Below are 20,913 nucleotides of genomic sequence, written 5' to 3' on the forward strand. Positions count from 1 at the left end.
AGTGAACTCTGGGATGACATAAATGGATATAAACGTATCACATGACCCAGCATTTCCCTGCTGGGTACTCAGGTGACAGAAGTGCGTGCCTGTACGACATTATACAGAGCAGGACAACCCCTAACAGCAAGAAGCTGGCAAGGAGATCTGTCCACTGTAGAGTGAGTGCCTCACACAAGTGAGGTTGATCCACTTGATGGAACAGTGCACAGACGTGAAAATGAACGAAGTACCGTGACCCGCAACAATGTGAACAGCGTCACAGATGCAGACTACTGCACAAAACAAGCCAGTGCTAAAGAATACATATTATGTTAAGTGTATTTGTGTGAACTTCCTGACCTGCTATGGAGACAGTGACTCCCTACAGGTGGGCGGTCAGGGAGGGTTGTGGGGAGCTGGGAAAGCTGTGTTCTGACCAGGCAAGACCCCGAATTGTGCTCACTTTGTGATGACTGGCTGTGCTGTGCACTTTGTGTTAAGTGTGCAAATTCAGCAAAACATTTTAAAAATAAAAACATTAGGTATTACTGTTGTTCTTAAGCAAAATTCAAGAACTGACCAAACGCTCCCTAGTTGAATGGGAGAATGGCTTCACTTACACTGCTCTGTGGCTCCGCATCCAGTGTTAGCAACATGATATGAGGAGGAAGATTATTCTAGAGCAGTGGTTCTCAACCTTCTGGCCCTTTAAATACAGTTCCTCAAGTTGTGACCCAACCATAAAATTATTTTCGCTGCTACTTCATAACTGTAATGTTGCTACTGTTATGAATCGTAATGTAAATATCTGATATGCAGGATGGTCTTAGGCGACCCTTGTGAAAGGGTCGTTTGACCACCAAAGGGGTCGCGACCCACAGGTTGAGAACCACTGTTCTGGAGGAAAATTAAGTAGATATAAAACTGGATAAGAAGTCTTAAAAGCTGCTCAATAAAGGGCATTTCTGAAACTTCAGAAATGAGAAGCTGATTAAATAATATACACGATAATCTCTGATTATAATAAAAAATGTTTATAGATGTTAAACTGAGGATATCCTACACATTTTCATCTGTGACAACAACCTGTCAGCTGAGGGCGTCAACCGAGCTGCTCAAGTCCATAGGAGAGACCAGCAACGTAGAAGGTAGAAGCTCCCATGAGCCATTCCACTGGGAGAGGTCAAGTACCCAGAAAAACACCTGCAGAGTGGCAGACGAATGACACACAAAAAAAGGTCTGGCAGCAGTTGTCTGCATGCAGCACACCCCTCACTGTTTCTGTTGGGTGTCTTCTGGGAGGGGGACTGAGAACAAAGTGAAGGTTGAATTTCACCCTCTAAATTTCTAAATTACTGGGATGTACTAAACCCAGAGGTTGTTCCTTTCATTTATGGAAACTGGAAGACTTTTGCTGACCTTTAACCCAGTCCTACCCCAAGTCTAATAAAAATCTGCTCTGCTCTTGCCTGGCACTCTCCCTCACCCACCGGGTTCAAGACCAACCATTTCAACCTCTTTCCCACCAGCCCTTCACTACCCCCTGCACTCCTCTTCTCCCGCCATCATCTGTGTCTTCACTGTGCTGAACCACATGCAGGAAATCCATGTTCACCAAATGGGTGAAAGAGTATCACCTCAGCACCCAGGATCTTTCTCTGGAGAAGCGAAGGACGAACTTACACTCAATCCATCAGTATGAAACATGACTTATGTGGAAGCTGATATCAAAGGTTAGAAATAGAAAAACCACTCTGCATTAATAACTCAACCTGCATACAACAACCAGATTAACCAGGACGTTAGACAGACAGTGAACAGAAGCAGGCAGGACAACAGGATGGCCAACAAACCTCCATTGGATCCTGAAAATCTACTACTGTAGCATTAACAAAATTACAAAATGCACACTCCACACTTCTTGAACTACTTATGTTCATTTTAAGGGGGAAATAATTCAACTGCTCTATTTACTCTTAAAACTTAGACTCAGAATATCTTCCCTGAGCAACTCATGTCTCACTTTATAAAATTGTGTGTGATCGCGAGCCATCTTCCCTTAATGCTCTACCCTCAGTGTTTACTGGGAAACAACCTGTGTCTACAACCCTGCACATTATACAGCTTTAAAATGATTCAAATGTGCATTAAATGAACTAGTGCAAATAACATGGATACTTCAAAATTTCCAAGAACCCATTTATTTTTTTTATTTAAATTAGCAACCATTAATTATTTTTTAAATTGTTAGGATTCTTTACCCCCAAAGCCGTAGTTTCAGAGTATATCTCAAATAAGGATTGAATAATAATTAAAAACTGTGAGGAAAGTCTGCAATTTGATTTTCTTCTTAAATCTGGTATATATTCCACAGCAACCTGAGACTGCTAACCAGCTCACTGCACCCCCACCCTCCTGAACTGAGGCTGCTGCAATGCTATCACATTTATCCAGAGTGAGGGCAAATGCATCATCTGAGAGTGAAATTAAACCTTGGGAGCAGTCATTTTTCTTTATATTGTTTGGAATTAAAAACGTATTAAATTGATCCATTATGAAAATTCTGTTCTCTATATTGTGTGTTTCAGACCATGTCTGTATCTTAAGGCTATGAAACAATTTTTGTAATTGTAATAAAAAACAAATTATTGACTTTAACTTAAGAAAATTGTTGCTTGAATGACTAAATACCCAACCTAAACAAAATAAATCCTTCTCTAAATTGTTGCGTAGAGAAGTTGCTCATTTCCACAGGTTAATGAACTTTTATGTGGAAATGTTACATTTGTCTTTTTCTAGCTCTGATTTTTATATGTGCATTTGGTGATGGAGGGAGTGTCCACAATGCAGCTGGGCAATTCCATGCTTCCAGGTAACAACATCAGTGATCAACATTACTGCAGTGAAGAAGAACACTTTTGATTTCATATCAGTGCCAACAATAGTGTTCACAGAAGTCTAGCTGTGCAGCTTAGAAGACATGACTTGAGTTCTGGGCCTAGCTTTCTAAATCTGTTCATTTGCTCTGAAGTCACTTAATTTGGAACATTAAAAAAACCCCAACTATCCTTATTGCCAGCAGAGCAAGTCACACCTAAGATAAATCATTACTTATTACAGATTTGGTATGTGCAAACATAAGGGAAGAGATAGAAGAGAGCATGTCTGTGAGGAACGCCCCTGTTGATTATAATCTCTTTGATGACAGTGTTTACTTCTGCTCCCTGAGCAGCAGAGGAGGCGAAAGGCACTGACACTCAGGCAGGTTCACTGCGATTATGAGGCAGACTGAGAGGGCAGAGACACAGGGTCACTGGAGGGAGATGGTGTCCCCATGTGGAATGAACCTCAGGCACTTGCATCTGTCCAGAGCTTTCTGGAAAGACAAGGGTCCCTTGGCAAGCACACCTGCTATGCTGACACAGTCATCTGAAACCACAGACGTGCAAAAAATAAAACACACTGCTTGCAGGTAAAATGTTATGCTCTGCACTCAAGGAGATTCAGAGCTCTTTTGGTCATACTTTCTCCTAAATCAGTTAAAGGCAAATACTCATCTCAAGGCTCTTTTGGGGTGCTAATTTACATAGTTAATGTGTCTTTCATTGGTCTCTCAATGACGGACTCATCTGTTCACTAAATCAGCACTTACTGCACACCTAATGTGTTTGCCTTAACACTATAAGCTTTGGATGAAATCTACAAAATGAACAAACATGGTTTTAGCCCTCAAGAAGTGAAATAAAAATAAAATCACCAGAGAATAATTTGTTGAATGTGTCCACATCTTTCTATCTAAACACAGTACACACATATGTGCCTGAGCAGAGTGGTCCAGGCATCAAAGAGGGCACAGCCCAGGTGGGGAAAGGGGGACGGTGGAGCCATGCCCAGTGAGGAAGGAAACAGGCTAAGGTGGTCTGGCCCAGGTGCTGGAGCTCAGGAGGAAGGAGGTACAGGCTGGTACGTGCAGGGATCGGTTGAGTAAAGACATTAAGGGTAATGGTAACCATGTTTCTCACTGTCAGGGAGGAGAATTACAACACGGAAAGACTACAAGACTAGAAGAAATGCCATGGATGTGAACTGGAACTGGAAGTGTGTCTGAACTCATGGTGTCTAATACACATAAATATAAAAATAAATATAGACCTAAAAGGTATGTATGCATACCCATCCAATCACCCACCCATCCATCCATCCATTCCTTCCACTCACCAACCCCTCTATTTGTCTGTCCATCTATCCATCCATCCACCCATCCTCTCACACACCTATCCATTCCTTCCATTCATTTTTCCACCCATTCATCCATCCATCACATCTGATCCATCCATTTATCATCCATCCATTTTTCATCCATTCACCCACCCATCTACCCACTCATCCATCCATCCATCCATCCATCCATCCATCCATCCATCCATATACCCACCCACCCACCCACCCATCCATCCACCCAACTCATTCACCCACCCAACTCATCCATCCATCATCCATCCATCCATCCATCCATCCATCCATCCATCTATCCATCCATCCCCTCAGTCTGTCCACTGTGTGGGCTTGGGAACATATCTGACCATTAATGAGCACACCCAGCTCCCAGATCCTGACTTCTAAATACCATGCTCTGCTGATTAAAGGAAGGCAGGGTTGATCCAGGGCTGGGGCAAAGAATACAAGATGAGTCTAGAACAGCCGTGGGCAAACTACGGCCCTCGGGCCGCATCCGGCCCGTGAAGTGAATAAAACTAAAAAAAAAAAAAAAAAAGACCGTACCCTTTTATGTAATGATGTTTACTTTGAATTTATATTAGTTCACACAAACACTCCATCCATGCTTTTGTTCCGGCCCTCCGGTCCAGTTTAAGAACCCATTGTGGCCCTCGAGTCAAAAAGTTTGCCCACCCCTGGTCTAGAACGTCTTGTTGTGACAGAAAGAGCAAAACATATTTTTAAATGATGGACTATGGGTTTACAATAATGGGACACAGCTTCCAGGTTGAAGAGACTCCCACAGGCCAAAGAAGGGCCAATACGAGCATCGATCAAACATTGTAACATAATAACCCCATGAGCAAACAGAAAACCTCAAGTCACACACATGACAATGCAGGAAGTGCCTGTAGCATGTGGAGCAGCAAGTGCTCAATCAATGTGCTCCTTGCCGTGTCCGCACACTGTGCTCTACACCACTAGACACCAGAGCACCCATAGTATCCAGGACAACATCTCTCATTCAATTTGTTTACAGATATGGCCATCTCCCTGACTAAGACTACACATAGCTAACGTGTGAATAAGGATTACTTATACCCTGTTAGCTCCCAATTTAAACTGTGTCTGAGGAGCTGTAGACACAGGGATGAATAAGGCACAGCTCCTGCCTCTAGAGAGTTTAAAAGCTTGAGGGAGAGGCAGACAGATAAACGAGCAGTTATCCTGGGTTTACTCAGATAACACTGAGATGAATAATCTTTATGGTAAAAAGCTTACATTTTAGAGGAAGAGACAGACAGACCACCAATTATCTAGTTACACCTCCCCTCAGTGCTCAGGAGGAGCACAGGGTGTGCTGGGGCTGCCACAAGAGGGCTGACCAAATGGGATCATGAAGCCCGGTGCTGAGAAGCAGAGGCAAGCCTGCAGGGCGAAGCATGGAGTAAGGGATGTGCGACTCAGGATGCACACCTGGAGGAGGTGATAGCAGAGGCTTGGTCTTTCGGTGTTTGCCATGAGAGCAGAAGGAATCCCTGAACTAACCTAGGCACTGTTTTGTAAACGTGGCACAGGGGATGATGCAGAGTATGCGGACAGAGGGAGCTGGGGGAGAGCAGCTGTTGGAGCTGCCTGGGTGGAAATGATGTCAGCCAGACAGAGGCTGCGGATAGAGAGGCGGTAAGTGGATCTGAGAGACGTAATGGTCAGTGCTGTGACAGATGGGAGAAGCCCTGACCATGACGGTGGAACTGCAAACACGTCACCATCCTGACTGTGGAAAACCGGAACAGTTAGAAAAAGGGTCCCGATGGAGGAGACAGCCAAGCAAGGCCTGAGAGAGCTGGGGACACGTGTGGATGCTGGACATCATGTTTGCTGAATCCTATTGGACAAGGAAGCAGGTCACCAGCGAGGGTGTAGTTGAGCACTCTGTGCAGAAGAGAAGTGAAGGGACCAGCTCTGACGCCCTGCAGTGTGGCCGGTGAGGACCACTGGAGCCAGGTGCTCCAGGAAGCAGCGCCCAAGGGTGCTGGCCACTCATGTAGCAAATGTTTATGAAAGTGGCTATTTTAATGCACCTGTTTTTAAGATCCTAGTTCCTGCCAAAGAAACCACTACGAAAAACTGGCCACTTAGGCAGTGACTGCATTCTCAATGTTCTATGAACATTTTTATGGGTCTGTATAAAACATTTTAAATCCTTAAAAGTGCTAGGGTGAAACCTTCTTATACATTTATAAACTTTTAATATAAGTAATTCCTCTTCTTTAACTGTTTTGGAAGCATAAATTTTTGTGACCCACTAGATTTTGTTTCAAAAAGTAAAAATAAACAGAAAGGACTGTTAATTACAGTTCGTAACATTGTGTTGCATGCTTGCTTGTTTAGAAATTTAGAAGTTTCAAGGGAGTAAAAGAGCCAATTAACACAGGTGACTGGGTGCTACCAGCTTCCTCCATCCCACATCAGCATCTCATTGTACTTAACTATCTGGTCTTACATCCTCAAAACAAAGTGTTACCAATACGCTCTCCTCATCCAGGAACAAAAAGTGGCTCAATGAACCTTTATGAAGAGTTTCAGGAAGATGATCCTCTGAAGGATACTCTTATCTGGGTCTTACTTTACACAAATTGAAATCAAGCAAACGAAGCTGCTCACACTCCAGTCTATTGCTCTACCTGACCGGCCATCAGTCACCAGCTCACGTGGATGCAGCTCACGCAGTATTGAGCACTGTTAAACAGGGATGGGCCTCAAGACATGGGAAGCACCTGACAGGCTTGAGCACCTATCACACTACATTCCATCCCCTAGTTACAATGCTCTCAGCATGGGATGGAGATGCAAGGGGAGCAGGGACTAGGCACACCACAGGGACACTGCTCACCCATCTGCCTCAGAGCTCTTTCCACAGCACCCCCAACACCCCGACTTTACAATATTAAAGAGTAAATACTGCACCTAAAATTTACTGAAGCTTTGTAACCAGAAGGCTCTGATCACTGGAGGAAGGGATAATTTATCTGGCTCATTTAAAACTTTCCCTATTGCTCCTCGAAAGTGTTACTAATAAATGCACAGGCACACCAATTCCAATTTCCACTGCAGTGAAAGAAAGGAATGTCTATGTGGCAATTCATCCCATACAAGTTTCTGTGTCTTAACTGTGTTCAACAAGAAAGTTCAAAGAATTCATTCTGACTTCAAGGCTTCAAAAAAAGGTTTAATTTCGATGGTATTAAGCAGTTTAAAAACCAGCCTTTCAGAATGTTGCATCTGAATAACTGCCCTCAAAAAGGAACCCCAGGCTGGCCATAACTAAGTAGTAAAGTCAAACTCATGTGATGCAGTTGAAAGATTTGCAAAAGGTAATTATTAGCTGACAATGCTAATTATATGGGGAAAGCAAGCTACCAAATCTCATGTTAAATTTATCATATACATGTTTTAATGCAGTTTTAAAAAAGAAAGTTTGATACAATTGCTACTCTAATGCCAACAAATCAAATATAGGAAAACACACCCTGAATATATTTTAGACTCGTGACCTGGTGCACGGATTTGTGCACATTGAAAGGAAATTAATTAGAAGGTGGCCAGCAGGGTGGGACTGGGCGAGACGGACCAGACATGCCCTGGAGCCAACCTCCTCCGGTCCTTCCCTAGTGTCTGCAGAGTGAGTGGGGTCCCTCTGGCAGGTGGGGTCCTTCGGCCTGGCCTGCAGGGATTGGGCCGAAACCGGCTCTCCGACATCCCCCGAGGGGTCCCGAAGTGCGAGAGGGCACTCTGCAAAGTTGCTGTCTTACAGGGTGTGGAACGCAAATGCAAGTGTGCAGTAAACCAGACTTGGGGCCTGACAGTGCCCCAGCAACAACATAACCCACGACTGAAGATGGAATCACAAGGCCCCACAGGGAATCGGGCTCCCTCCTCTCTGGTTTTGGGATGCGTCACCCAAGAACCGCCGCTGCCAAGTCACTGCAGCTCGGCAGCTCCTGTGTTGAGCGTCTGCCCCCTGGTGGTCAGTGCACATCATTGTGACCAGCAGGATGGTAGGAGGGACACTTAGCACATTAGCCTTTTATATATATAGACTAGAGGCCCAGTGCACGAATTTGTGCATGGGAGGAGTCCACTCAACCAGCCCCAATCGGGGTTTATTGGGCCAGGCTGGCTGGGGGGGGGGGGGCGGGGGGGGGGAGAGGGGACGCGGGAGGTTGGCTGGCTGGCCCCACCCCCTGATTGAACTCCCAGTTGAGGGGACAATTGCATATTAGCCTTTTATCACATAGGATGTATGAAAAGTCTATTAAGTTGAAAACAGATGTGTTAAGATTTGTTTCTGAGGAATTAAAAAAAATATATTGCTTAGAAAAAAGTATCTATAGAGGGTTAAAAAACATGAACTGCTCCTTAAGGAAAATAATTTAATCATTCAGTCACATGGCAGGCACTGTGTTAGAGGCTTGAGATAACATGGCAGCCAGGGCGAAATGCCAGAGTCATGGGGTATGCTGCATGAGGTTGGCTCTTGAGCCATGTGTCACTGTGGCCACGGTCCTGGTAGCAAGCTGGGGCTCCCTTTCCCCTTTGGTCTCCCACTGCACTGGTGTCCCCTCCATGCCATAGCCCCAAGGAGAAGCATCCACACAGCCTGCCAGGTGTTGCATAGTAGGTGCCCAGCTTCTTCTCTGAGGAGAAGAAATGACAGTGGGTCCCCCAGAACTCTGCTTTAGCAGCCCTTCCCAGGCGGGGCATGGTAAGAAAACCAGAGGTCACAGCTGACCTTTGCTTGGAGTTTTCCCCAGTGTAGTCTGCCTGAGCCCACACCATGCAAAGGCTGGTTTGTGATGCCTGCTGACCAGGAAGGGTCCAATGTGCATAAAGACACAACATCCACACTACACAGGCCCGCCTGCCTGCGGCTCACAATGCCTAGGAGAGTGACATCTATGCTGAGAATTTCAAAACAACAGTGCACTACCTTCCTCTTCTGTCTTCACTCACAACACCATCACCCATCCCTGTGCCCACTTTCATTCTAGTTCCACAGAGAAGCTTTGAAACTGGTCTTTCTCTACGCTCAATCTTACAAGATACTCAGCTATCCAAAAAGGCTTTAATCAGGAATGCTTCAGAATAATCTGTTAATAGTAAATACTCAGTTTTGTGAGCTTATAAATTAAGATTAAAATGTCATGATAAATAAGTCACCACAAGTTCCACAAATTTCTAACAATTTTTATGGCCTCAGAGTAAAGAACCAAGGGTTTCAAAAAACAAAAACAATTATTGAAATACTTACTTGCTTCTTGAATAAATTATACTTTGCTGTTAAGAATTTCGATTATAGAGAATTTAGCTGTACTGAACAGAGATGATGCAATGCTACCAAATAGTTCTTATTTACTACACAAGAAATGATTAGTAATCCCTTCTCATTCAGAAATTTATGTAAACTTTTTTAGTGAAATACAAGGTACTGACTTTAAATAATAATAAATATGCTTGTGTTTCCTATGTAGAACCCCTGCTTTGTAATAAAATTCATACTTAAGAGGCCTTTAGGGACTGACTCCATTTTCCAGTTTGGATACTGGCTGCTCCCTCTGACAAGCATTATGCTCCCGATGTCAGGACTGCTTTCGCAACACTTAGCATATTTTTTCTCTTTACTGCTTTTCTGAAATAATAAGTTTACTTCCATTCACAATGCTGATAAACGCAACTCTGAACTGTGAACAGCTGTGGCACACAGATGCGGCTATGCGAGTGCTGTGAGCTGGGTGTGTCGTCACCCAGAGCCACCCTGTCCTGTCACATGCTCCTGAGTCACCTGAGTGCAGGTCTGCTTCTCCATCTAGTTCATCTTCTCCTGGTGAGGCTTGAAACACTAGGATTTGTTATATTAATAACAGTTACCAAAGCAAGCATTCCAAAAGTCCTTTTATCTACGTGGACTGCCTGCAATACTACATTCTACAACATACAGTGCTTTGGGGAAGTACAGGATCACATTTTTAAACCAGTACGCAAATCTGGAACTATTTTATTATTCAAGAAGGCAACTTTTAAAAAAAATTAAGGGTGCTGTGCCTGCATGCAACCACAAGGAAAGAGAAAAATAAGTTATCCCATTGTAATATTTTAATATAAATCAACAGAACTTTAAAATATTAATTGTCCTTTTAAAAATAAGAAGCTATTCTCCAAAACAGCCTTGATAATTTCAACTTGCAAAGTCCACCATAGTTGATTCTATTTTGCTCTATTATCTGAAACGCCTCTGCAACAATTCAGGGAGCATAGTGCTTTAATTCCCATAATGGCACATATCACCTGTCTGTCTGTCAGTGAGACGTCTGAAAGCATCTTTTTATTAGGAACACAAATCAATATGCCCAAGGGATGACAATAGCCACTTGAAGCAATTTGTATTATCATTTCATCCTGACGCTCTTGCTAGGAGCAACTTATTCTTATGAATGGCGTGAAAATGGCAACCTGTCACAATTGATTTTTCTTAACCTTCTGTAAGAATTTTTTTCCTCTTAAATGTAATCAAGTGTCATCTTATTAAATATATCTCAAGCTCAGTTTTATAAAGCAGTCCATCAAGTTGCACTCCTTATAATTTAAATGTTCACCAAATATTATCATAAAAGTAACTGCTTAGTAATAAAGACTTTTGATTCGTTCAAAGTTTTAAAATAAAATCATCAAGTTTGTATGGACCCATCTCCCTGCTTTCTGTTTGTATTGGTGACAGAGGAGGGAAAACATTCTCACCCTGAAAAGGAGCTCTAAGAACTTCTTTTTACTGCGGAGTGTTCCTCCATCTAACAACACTGTAGGATTTATTCTTAATCCCCACGTCTGGATAAAACATGCTGCACTTAAAGAAGTATTCTAATAAATTTACGCAATAAGCATAAAGCTATATGTTCTCATTATATAAAATCATCAAGTTAGACTTCAAGATCCAATTTCAAAGACCAATCCAAAAGGATAAATTCAAGTGGGACATGTGTCAGAGTCACTGAAATTGGTTATAGCTTAATGAACCTATGCATGAATTCTTTGTGCATCTTAGTTGCCATGACCTAAGGGGGCAGTGGCGTCAGAACCCCCCACACCCAATCACTGACTCAGATGGGCTGTGTAGGTTGATGTGAAGCTATGTCAGCAGCCCAGGGCCACCTAGGGCATGAGATGAGGCTGTGTGGGCTAGGTCTTACAAAGTAAGACAACTAAGGCAGCACCTAGAGCAAGAATCTTCATTTCTATTTTTTTAAATGCACACTTGGAATAAAATAATATGATATCTGATAATTCTAGGTTTTAGGTATATGAAGCATCATCCTTCTTTTAAAAGGCAGCTAGATGCCGAAACCGGTTTGGCTCAGTGGATAGAGCGTTGGCCTGCGGACTGAGAGGTCCCAGGTTCGATTCCGGTCAAGGGCATGTACCTGGGGTTGTGGGCACATCCCCAGTAGGAGATGTGCAGGAGGCAGCTGATCGATGTTTCTCTTTCATCGATGTTTCTAGCTCTCTATCTCTCTCCCTTCCTCTCTGTAAAAAATCAATAAAATATATTTTTTTAAAAAAAGGCAGCTAGAAGAGAATGAAATGAAGACAAAAAAGAGAATTAGCCAAAATAAGGCTTGGGACATCAGTCAAGTAGAATGGTAAGTTTAAAAATGTTTTATGAAACAACCAACAATACTGGTTAAAAACCCAACAGCCATCTGGGAGAAGTTTGAAAGTACAAATGCTCATCCTCAAGAAGCTGCCACGCCAGTGGGGAGCTGCACACACTTATGCCACCATGAGCAAGAAAGGCTGGTGGCATTCTTGGGGACAGCCTCGGGACAGTGGGTACTGGAAGTGCTATGATGTTTACTATCCTAACCATAGGGCCTTCTGCTGTCACTGATTCCACTGATCTGCAGGGATGCATGTCACCTCTAATCCCCTGACATGCCCACCCAACCACCTGACACTTTAGACTAGCAACTACTTTGCTTCCACTTTGGAGCTCTTGAAAATCAGCCTCAGGAAACCACACACCTGCTACCAGCTCTGCTACAAACCAAAAATCCCAGCACTAGTTTGGTCCGTAGATTGCTCAGAAATTCACAAGCCTCAGCTGTGAGGCTACAGTCCTCTGTGCATCAGAAGGGGCCTCAAACCCTTACCATGTTCTGCATCAAGTTCATTACCTCAAATCATGAGCATTAACTTTCCCCCCTTAAATCAGCACTGCTTTTACTGCAGTGTTTTTTATCCTAGGAACTTCAAGCAATTTTCCGAATTTTCATGTTCCTCTTATATGCACTAATAATGAAAATAGCAAGTAAATGAAACAGGGTGTGAGAGAGGAGGGAGGGAGGGAGGGAGGGAGGCAGGGAAGGAGGATTTGACTGATGATTGTAAATATTTTATACAAATCAAAGAAGCCATGTTTATATGGCAGCTACTCTCTATATAACAATATGTAACTTCCTTTTAAGTAACCTTATGTTTACATATTTAAGTTACTCCTCCTGACTGCCCACAAGACTTATTTTTCTGTAGAATATTTTTAGTTCTTTAAAAACTAAGACCCTCTCTTCTTTTATTGAAAGCATTCATAGTTTTATAATATTGATTTTCTCACCGGAAACAAACAAAATTAATAAAACCCTATTCACGTGGTACAGTTTTTTATCTCCACTGGGTCTCCAGTGCCAGGGCTACCCACCCCCCGCCCCAAGCCTGTTCAGTCTTCCCTCTGATGCCGGTGCTCTGACACCCCCCCCCCCCACACACACACACCCTGTCTGACACAGCTGACCCTGAAAGAGCGCTCCCACCTGTCCTTGCATCTGAATCGCACACCAGTAGATCTATGGCAATGACTGTCACTCTGCAATGTTTCCTAACCGCACACCCCATGGCCCTCTGCACTGACTCTGGCCCCCTCACCTCTGCAGCACCAGTGTGCTGCTGATGACTGGCCTCTGGAAATACCCTCTTCTCCCAGTCCTTCCTGGCTGCTTTCCTGCTCACCACCCTAACCCCTGGCATGGGGGTTTCGACGAGGTCCCTCTTTTCTTATTAGAGACTAACCATGCGCATGCAGTGGGTAGTCAGCTCTCAATCCTGCACGAAAGGTAGGGCCATACTGCCCTGAGTCCTTCAACTTACAAGAGGCCACTGAATTGCTCTGGCTGAGAAAACGAGACCTACATGGCTCCTTGGCAGAAGCCGTGAGGTCAGCATGGACTCAGCCATTTCTTCTGACCTTGTGGTCATGGAAATGAGTTTCCAGAGGCACTGAGGGGCCATGATAAGCAGAGCAACTGCCAACTTTTCAGACGTGTGCAGTGAGAAGAAACCTGTGTTGTAATAGCCACTGTGGTTTCAGGGCAGTCTGTCTAACAGCTGGACAGAGACATGACTCTCATAAGTTGGTATTCCCACCCCAAATGATGGCTGCCAACGGACTCCACCACAAAATCTCATCTGACCACATTGGTTAAGGTCCCCACCTACACTCCATTTACATAGCTCTCAGAATTGAGGTTAGGAACAGTTTTGCTTCCCTGATGAAGTCCAGTGAAACCTGGGTAAATGATTCGATTTCCCTATTAAATGTTTACTTTTTGTTCCTACTAGCACTCTTTGAAGTCCAAAAGTTTGTTGGTTACTAAGCTATGTCAGAATAGTGAGCTGCAGACTTCAGACGATAATGTCCTACGAACAGTGAATAATAATCTGTCTTCCCTTCTCTACTTAGGGACTCACATATCACACACTCTTTTCACCCAGCATATGTCAATACTTCCCTGGATAAATTACATCTGTTACTTTCTGTCCATTGTAGCCTGTAACCTTTTCCTGAAATTTTCCTTGTAAATCTGACATTTAACACTTAGAAAGATTTAATGGCATATGCAAATTTAGAGACTTTATTTCTCTCATAAGATTATTCCTTAATTTACACAAATGCTTCCATATGTAGTTGGAGCTCTGTGCATAGTGCCTTCAAGGAGAAACGAACATGGGCTGACAAGCCCCAGCCTCCTGCTCTATGATCTCCCTGCTCTGCGACCAGAGGACAGCCCTTGGCTGAGGGTGTGGTGCAGACTAGTGACCTAATGCAAAGAAGTGCTCAGCACCGTGTGTGCATGTGCACATGTGTGCCCATGTTTGTGAGTGTGTGTGCATGCATGGGCAACACTCTGCCTTGCCTTAGCTGTCACTGCCCCGAATTCCATTGGGGAGGGCACGGAACATGGACTGAGCACCAGGAAGGGACCAGGCACTGGAAGAGCACATTTGCTTCATGTGTGAGGCTGTCAAGTGGCAAAGTGACGCTTTAAATCCAACGTGGAAAACTCCAAAGGTGCCTTCCTATTATAAGGTACATCCTGCTAACACCAGGGAAATCTAGAAAGCTATTTTTTAAAAGGGTGTGGGAGAGGGAAGACAGGGTGGAAGAGTGAGTGCAGAGGGTCAGCGGACAGGCTTTCCAGGGTCATTGGAGGGATGTGTGGAACCCAGACCGCGCACAACCTCTTAGTAAGGTCTTCTTGACTGACATTGAGGGTTGGGTTCAAAATCTATGGCATTCATCAACACTTCACATTTCATTTCACAGAAAGATAATAATGATAGGTAACATTTATTGAGTAGTAAGACACAGAATTAAGCCACATGTCTGGAGTCAAAGAGCTGGTTAGTGGCAATGCCCAGACTATAAGCCAGGAAGTCAATTGCCAGGGTTCAAGTTCTTACCTGAGGTCATAAACTTAAGAAAGGTCACCTATATAACTTTGGATGATTTACTATGCACACACGTTGAATGGATAAATAACAATTTTAGGAATATAATTAGTTTAGAAATAGAATCAAGCAGCCTTTAAAACTAAAATCTAGTTTTTAATATACCTCTTCTAAAATGGAAATAATTTACATAAAACTAGTTTAAAAATATAACACTATGAAATTAAGTACTCTAAAAATAATGCAGATTCCTTTATTTTAAAACGAATCATTAACATAAAAATAAAGAGTGCCAATTGTAAAGTAAATAGATTGAGGAGACATTAAGAGACCCACAATTAACTGTCAAATTATGGGTAAATTATATATCCAGTAATGAAAATTTAAGAGACATATAAAACTGATTAACCAAGAAAAGATACTTTGGGAAATTCTTCTGTATGCACATGTTGTTACATAAATACAGAGAATTCTTATCCTAAATCACCACCCTTTTGGAAAGTCACTTTATGTTACGTATTAAGCTAAAATGAATGGGCTATTCAGAACTACAGGTACTTTCTTACTGAAAGGAAAAAGCAAGTTCATTAAAGCAGTTGCTCCTTAATCTAGCCTACCTTATTTTTTGGATTGGATGTGTTCATTACACTTCGAGTCTCTTTTCCAGTATAAATGACAACACCTATTACAGTACCTGCAAAAACACGAAAGTGGTCCTTACAGAGATACTTTAAATGGTAAGCACAGAGATAATACTTTCTAATTAAATAATTTGATTGGAAATATTATTACACCATTTAATTTTATATAAATGTATCCAACAGCACATTTGATTGGATTTGTTCAAGAAAACCTAATCTTAACTTTTAAAATAAGCTTTGAAAGACTAAAATGATTTCTTAAGCAACACAAATTTACCTGCAGATTACATTAGAATATGTACTAATATTCTTTGAAAACAGAGTGACATTGTTCATTCATTATTGTCTACTAAGATGGTAACTCTCACACTGAAGTTAAATGAAGAGAGGCCACATTCTTAACTGGTCAAAGTCATCATGTGACCTTTTAAACCACGATGGTACCAACTGAACCAGTTTCTGTGAACAAGAGTCTAGGAGTATATTTCACTGTAGAGATTAAAGCCCTAATGTAAGAGCCTCTGCCCATATTTTGGCACATATACAATTAAAACAATAAGAGAAATATTATAAAATTTTTGATATTCAATTTAGATCTTATTAGTCTCTTTTATTCATCTCCTGAAAGTTTGGTTTTCTAATTGTATGTCAAGAAAAAAATGATAATTTTGTGGTCCATCAAACTTAAGACAAAAGAAATCATAAAGTACCCCAGAACAACCTATAGACTGCAGAAGAGGTACAGAGGCAGGCATCCCTGAAATGTCAAGTTGAAACCATGGATGTCTGTTTCTAGAACTGCAGCTGTGCATAATTTAAAATCCTAACCGAAAAATTTGAAGGTAAGAAATATGATTAAAGTAAGAAAGACAGTCAACAACGATTGTAGAATTAACTGTGATAATTAAGCCCTGATGTCACATTAAGTTAAGGTGTGGTATTTAGTGAGTCATTAGGCAGGACCCTCTGAGTAAGTGCGATCACAAGATTTCCTGGACATAAAGCACAATGACAGCTCATGTTCCACAAGTCACAGGACAAACTGCCTCCTCCACAGGGCGTTCAGGAAGAGAGCACTAGAGTACTACTAAGCAGTGAAATCTGTAGAGGGGACACATATTTTTTGTTTTAGAATAAACACCCTCCACACACACCTTTTAAAACTGTGTGTCACTGGAGAAGCTGTGTTCTTGAAAGCAGAGTGAACTCTAAACTGTATAAATGCTATCTTTATATATTATCCTATCCTATATAATAAAATCCTAGGTGGTGTCATGCCCTCATGCCATGCCCTGGTGCAACGTTGTCACAAGATGGCCACCACAAGATGGCCTCCCTCACATCATCACAAGATGGCCACCATAAGATGGCTGGCAGGGAAGGGCATTTGGGGGCAAACAGGCCAGCAGGGGAGGGCAGTTGGGGCGACCAAGCCAGCAGGGAAGGGCAGTTGGGGGTAAACAGGCCAGCAGGAGAGGGTAGTTGGGGGCAATCAGGCCTACAGGGGAGGGCAGTTAGGGGTAATCGGGCTGGCAGGGGAGTGGTTAGGGGGTGATCAGGCTGGCAGGCAGAAGCGGTTAGGGGGCAATCAGGCAGGCAGGCAGGCGAGTGGTTGGGAGCCAGCAGTCCCGGATCATGAGAGGGATGTCCGACTACTGGTTTAGGCCCAATCCCTGTGGGCAGTCGGACATCCCCCGAGGGGTCCCAGATTGGAGAGGGTGCAGGCTGGACTGAGGGACACCCTCCCCCCCCCCACACGAATTTCATGTACCGGGCCTCTAGTTATTCAATAAACTTCCTAGATATTCTGTCTGTTAACGTATATATAGAAAAATATTAAATTCACAATGACATAATACTTTAAAACTTTCCTAATTTGCCAATTAAGTTGCACTTAATCAAAATATAAAAGTGTCACTAATGTAAAATAAGCATAAAAATAGAACAAGGAAAATTGCAAAATTAATTTATTTCTAATTAATTTATAACAAATAAGTCTCAGAAAAGGCTTGAAAGTTAATCAAGCTAGAAACCACTGTCCTAATGTGCAGGTAGGTGACTAGTGATGCTGACTCCAGGCTGGCATTACACTTTAAAGTGTCCCAGATGAAGTCTGTGAAATGACAAGACCAACAGGGAACACTGCATTCAGACAGATAAAGACTAAAATCAGTATTTGCATGTTAAATATAACATACACAAGAATTTGACAGAATTCCTCGTGCAATTTTATGTACTTAATCTATTAAAGTTTGTTAAAGACTCATGTATTATTTCATTTAATTCTTACTAAAAATGAGTACTTGCTGGAGTCAGAATAATGCATTTTTTTCTGAGTCTCTCGTGCATTTTAATTACTAAAATTACTAGTCAGAACAGCATATTTGAAATAGCCTCCATTCTCTTTGACAAAAGGTATATATTTATAGGCTAAAAGAATGAGTAAACCTGTACACATGGCCAATCAAAGAAACGTGGGGAAGGGGTTACCTGTTAATTTAAAAATGAGACGTGAGGGAGCAACAAGATATAACACATTCGTCAGACTTAAGGAAAGATTGCATATGTGAAAGTCAAGATATAGGGGAAGAACAAACAGACACAGACTGAGAGAAAGATCAAGCAACCAAAGTCTTTCTTGATCCCAATCATATACCCAGAACCTGCTACACACAGTAAGAAACTGGAGCCCCTATTGCAGCCTTAAGGATTGGCTACAATTTATAGATGATTTCCTGGAGTCAGTCTCAACAAAACCTCACATACAAGCTGCTCGAGCATCCCTGTGTAGGGGGGTGGGGGGTGGGGGGGGGGGAGAGAAGCACCAAGCAGTGGAGACACAGTGGTGACAGTGAACCAGTGACCACTACACACCTGCCAGATATACCCACATGCTCCAATGAAACTAATAAATCAGCCTGAGAAAAGCCACACAAAGACATGATGCAGGGACACAGAGTGTCAGATGGGATCTGCACCTGATCTGGGCTCTGGCAACCGTGCACATCTAGGGAAGACGTCAGAGCAACAGAAAGTGTGCAGAATTTCTCCACCTACCTCCCATCCTCTACACTTGCCCATGAGACAGAAGGTTTGAGAAGCTGCAACTCCCATCCCTGTTGTGGATGACGTACCCCATGCTGCAGTGGGTTCTTTGCTGTCCCCACGTCCCGTGTATGCTCAGCCAGAAGCTGGTTTGTCCCCGTCTCAGAGCTCGGGGCTGTCCCTCTTGGGCTGTCCTCATTGAGCAGCTTCTCCAGCTACCCTAACCCTAGACAGAGTAACCTACTTCTAGAGCAGGGGCCCCACCAACAATGAATGATAAAGGGTCATGTTTTATTTTTAAATTATTAATATGTTGTGAGGACTAGTTCTGTAAAATACCACAACAATAAAGTAACAAAAGAAACAATATAAAAACAAGAAAATATATGCCCCAATTTTTCTAACATTAAATTACTTCATGAGTTACTATAAAAATTTCCAAATGTTTCCTCTCATTTTCTGCATTTATCACAATCACTGTCAGCCCTGGCCCTGGGCTTGTCTGAGATGCAGACTCTCGGGCTTGTCTGACACTCACTGAACTGGAGTGTATGCTTAGTAAAGTTTACATGTTATGCCAGGCATTTTGAGAAACACTTGTTTGGAGTCACTCAAAAACACAAAGCATCACTTATTATGTGAGAATTAACTATAAAAATAGAGCTTATTTCTTACCTGATGCAACAACCGTGCTTGCCCACAATGTATTTTCTATGCTGAGACTCTCATGAATGGGTGGATCACTGTCTTCCTGTTCAGGAAAAGAAAAGGAAAACAATACTAAGTTACCAATATTTGTATCACTCACATTTCAGATATCTATAGCATTAAAAAGAAGTCCACAGCTGGATCCAGTTGACCAGCAGTGAAAAGGCAATGCAAAATAAGATGGAAAAAAGGAATTGAGACAGAGGATTCTGAGATGGAAGAGCAGGAAGAACCAGGAATTTCTCCCCATCTGAACAACAACTACAGGGCAGAATCTGCCTGATACAACTCTTTTAAATAAAAGTTTGTTATATTTAACTTACATACACAATGAGTGTATTTGATTTAACAGAAGACTTAACTCACTCTGGTAAATGTGCCTTCAAAGCTGTGAATATCCAGCTGTGGCTTCTGAGCATGGACATAAGCACTGATGGAAAACAGGTCCTGGAATACAGAGTATCTAAATTAGTAACATTAAAATTAAACAAAGTTTCTTTAAAATTTTCAGTTACCAATTAATATTTTTCTATATTATTTGCCAAAAGTGATGGTTGATTTTCTTCTATTTTGTGTGCCAACATTATGAATTAGGATAGAAGATAACTAAAAAAAATCATTTCTAAGCTCAAGGGAGGTGGGGTAGTTCTCTTGATTCTAACAGAGCACTGCTACCTGATGACAGGTGTTTTTCCAAAGCACTTGTGAGATGCTGATAAGGTACAGAAAGTTTAGTTAATTTTATTAAAACAATAGGAGCTATATTACTGTTAGCAATGTATCTAAAATAAATTTCAGTTTTTTAATGATGCACGATGATTTTTACCAGATCACCAGGAATATACAACATGGAAAGATCCTCATCTGTCTGGACTTGGACAAATCCACACCCCACATCGATTCTGACTGCCTGTAAGGCAAAGCTCCAAGCATGCAGATGTGAAGCACACCTGAATTCAGACAGGGGCAGGCAAATGACAGTGTGGGTGGAGAGTGACCAAATAAGTCTGTGATGACCCAAACACGCTGGTGCATTTTTCAAATTGATCATGTGGACCCCAACAATAATGCGTAAATTACATCCACTAATGGAGATTACTTGTACTTGTGCTTTTCTTAAGGTAAAGTTTCAACGGTCTTTTAATTATTGATATTTTAGTGTTGTTTTTGTAATATTTCTAATTGGCTTCAGAAAGCTGGACAAATTCAATACAGAAATTTAAAAATATTGGTCTTTTACTGAAGGACTGAATTTGACTGGGATGTTGACATTGATCCATAAACGTGAAGAGTAAGGAGTTCAAGCCTGTCCTTGTCTCGTGCTCCTGTTGGCACTGCTGCCTATGGGCTGCACAGGGCAGTGGTAGTGCCCTGGCCTCGGCCTGCTCCTATTTGCAGGTCCTGTGTCCTCTCAGGAGGACCAGGATTCCTTTTCCATTTTATTAATACTGTGAGAGTTATCAGCAGATGTCAGGTAACCTGAAGATAACTGAAAAAGCTCAGGAGAATAAAAAAGAGACTTAAATTATAGGAAAATTCT

General features: G+C 42.3%; 1 protein-coding gene across 3 annotated transcripts in view; it reads right to left on the reverse strand.

Moving 5' to 3' along the window:
* Positions 1-20,913, reverse strand: part of ATP9B (ATPase phospholipid transporting 9B (putative)) — a 146,461-nt gene that overhangs the window by 63,479 nt on the left and 62,069 nt on the right. For all 3 annotated transcript variants that reach the window (XM_036321297.1, XM_036321298.1, XM_036321299.1), the window contains exons 9-11: positions 19,740-19,820; positions 19,341-19,416; positions 15,597-15,673 (exon numbers count right to left, since the gene is read on the reverse strand). In XM_036321297.1, coding sequence (XP_036177190.1) covers positions 15,597-15,673; positions 19,341-19,416; positions 19,740-19,820 — 234 coding nt within the window. The remainder of the gene's footprint in view (positions 1-15,596; positions 15,674-19,340; positions 19,417-19,739; positions 19,821-20,913) is intronic.

Source organism: Myotis myotis, unplaced genomic scaffold (assembly GCF_014108235.1).
Source record: "Myotis myotis isolate mMyoMyo1 unplaced genomic scaffold, mMyoMyo1.p scaffold_m19_p_9, whole genome shotgun sequence".
Lineage (NCBI taxonomy): Eukaryota > Metazoa > Chordata > Mammalia > Chiroptera > Vespertilionidae > Myotis > Myotis myotis.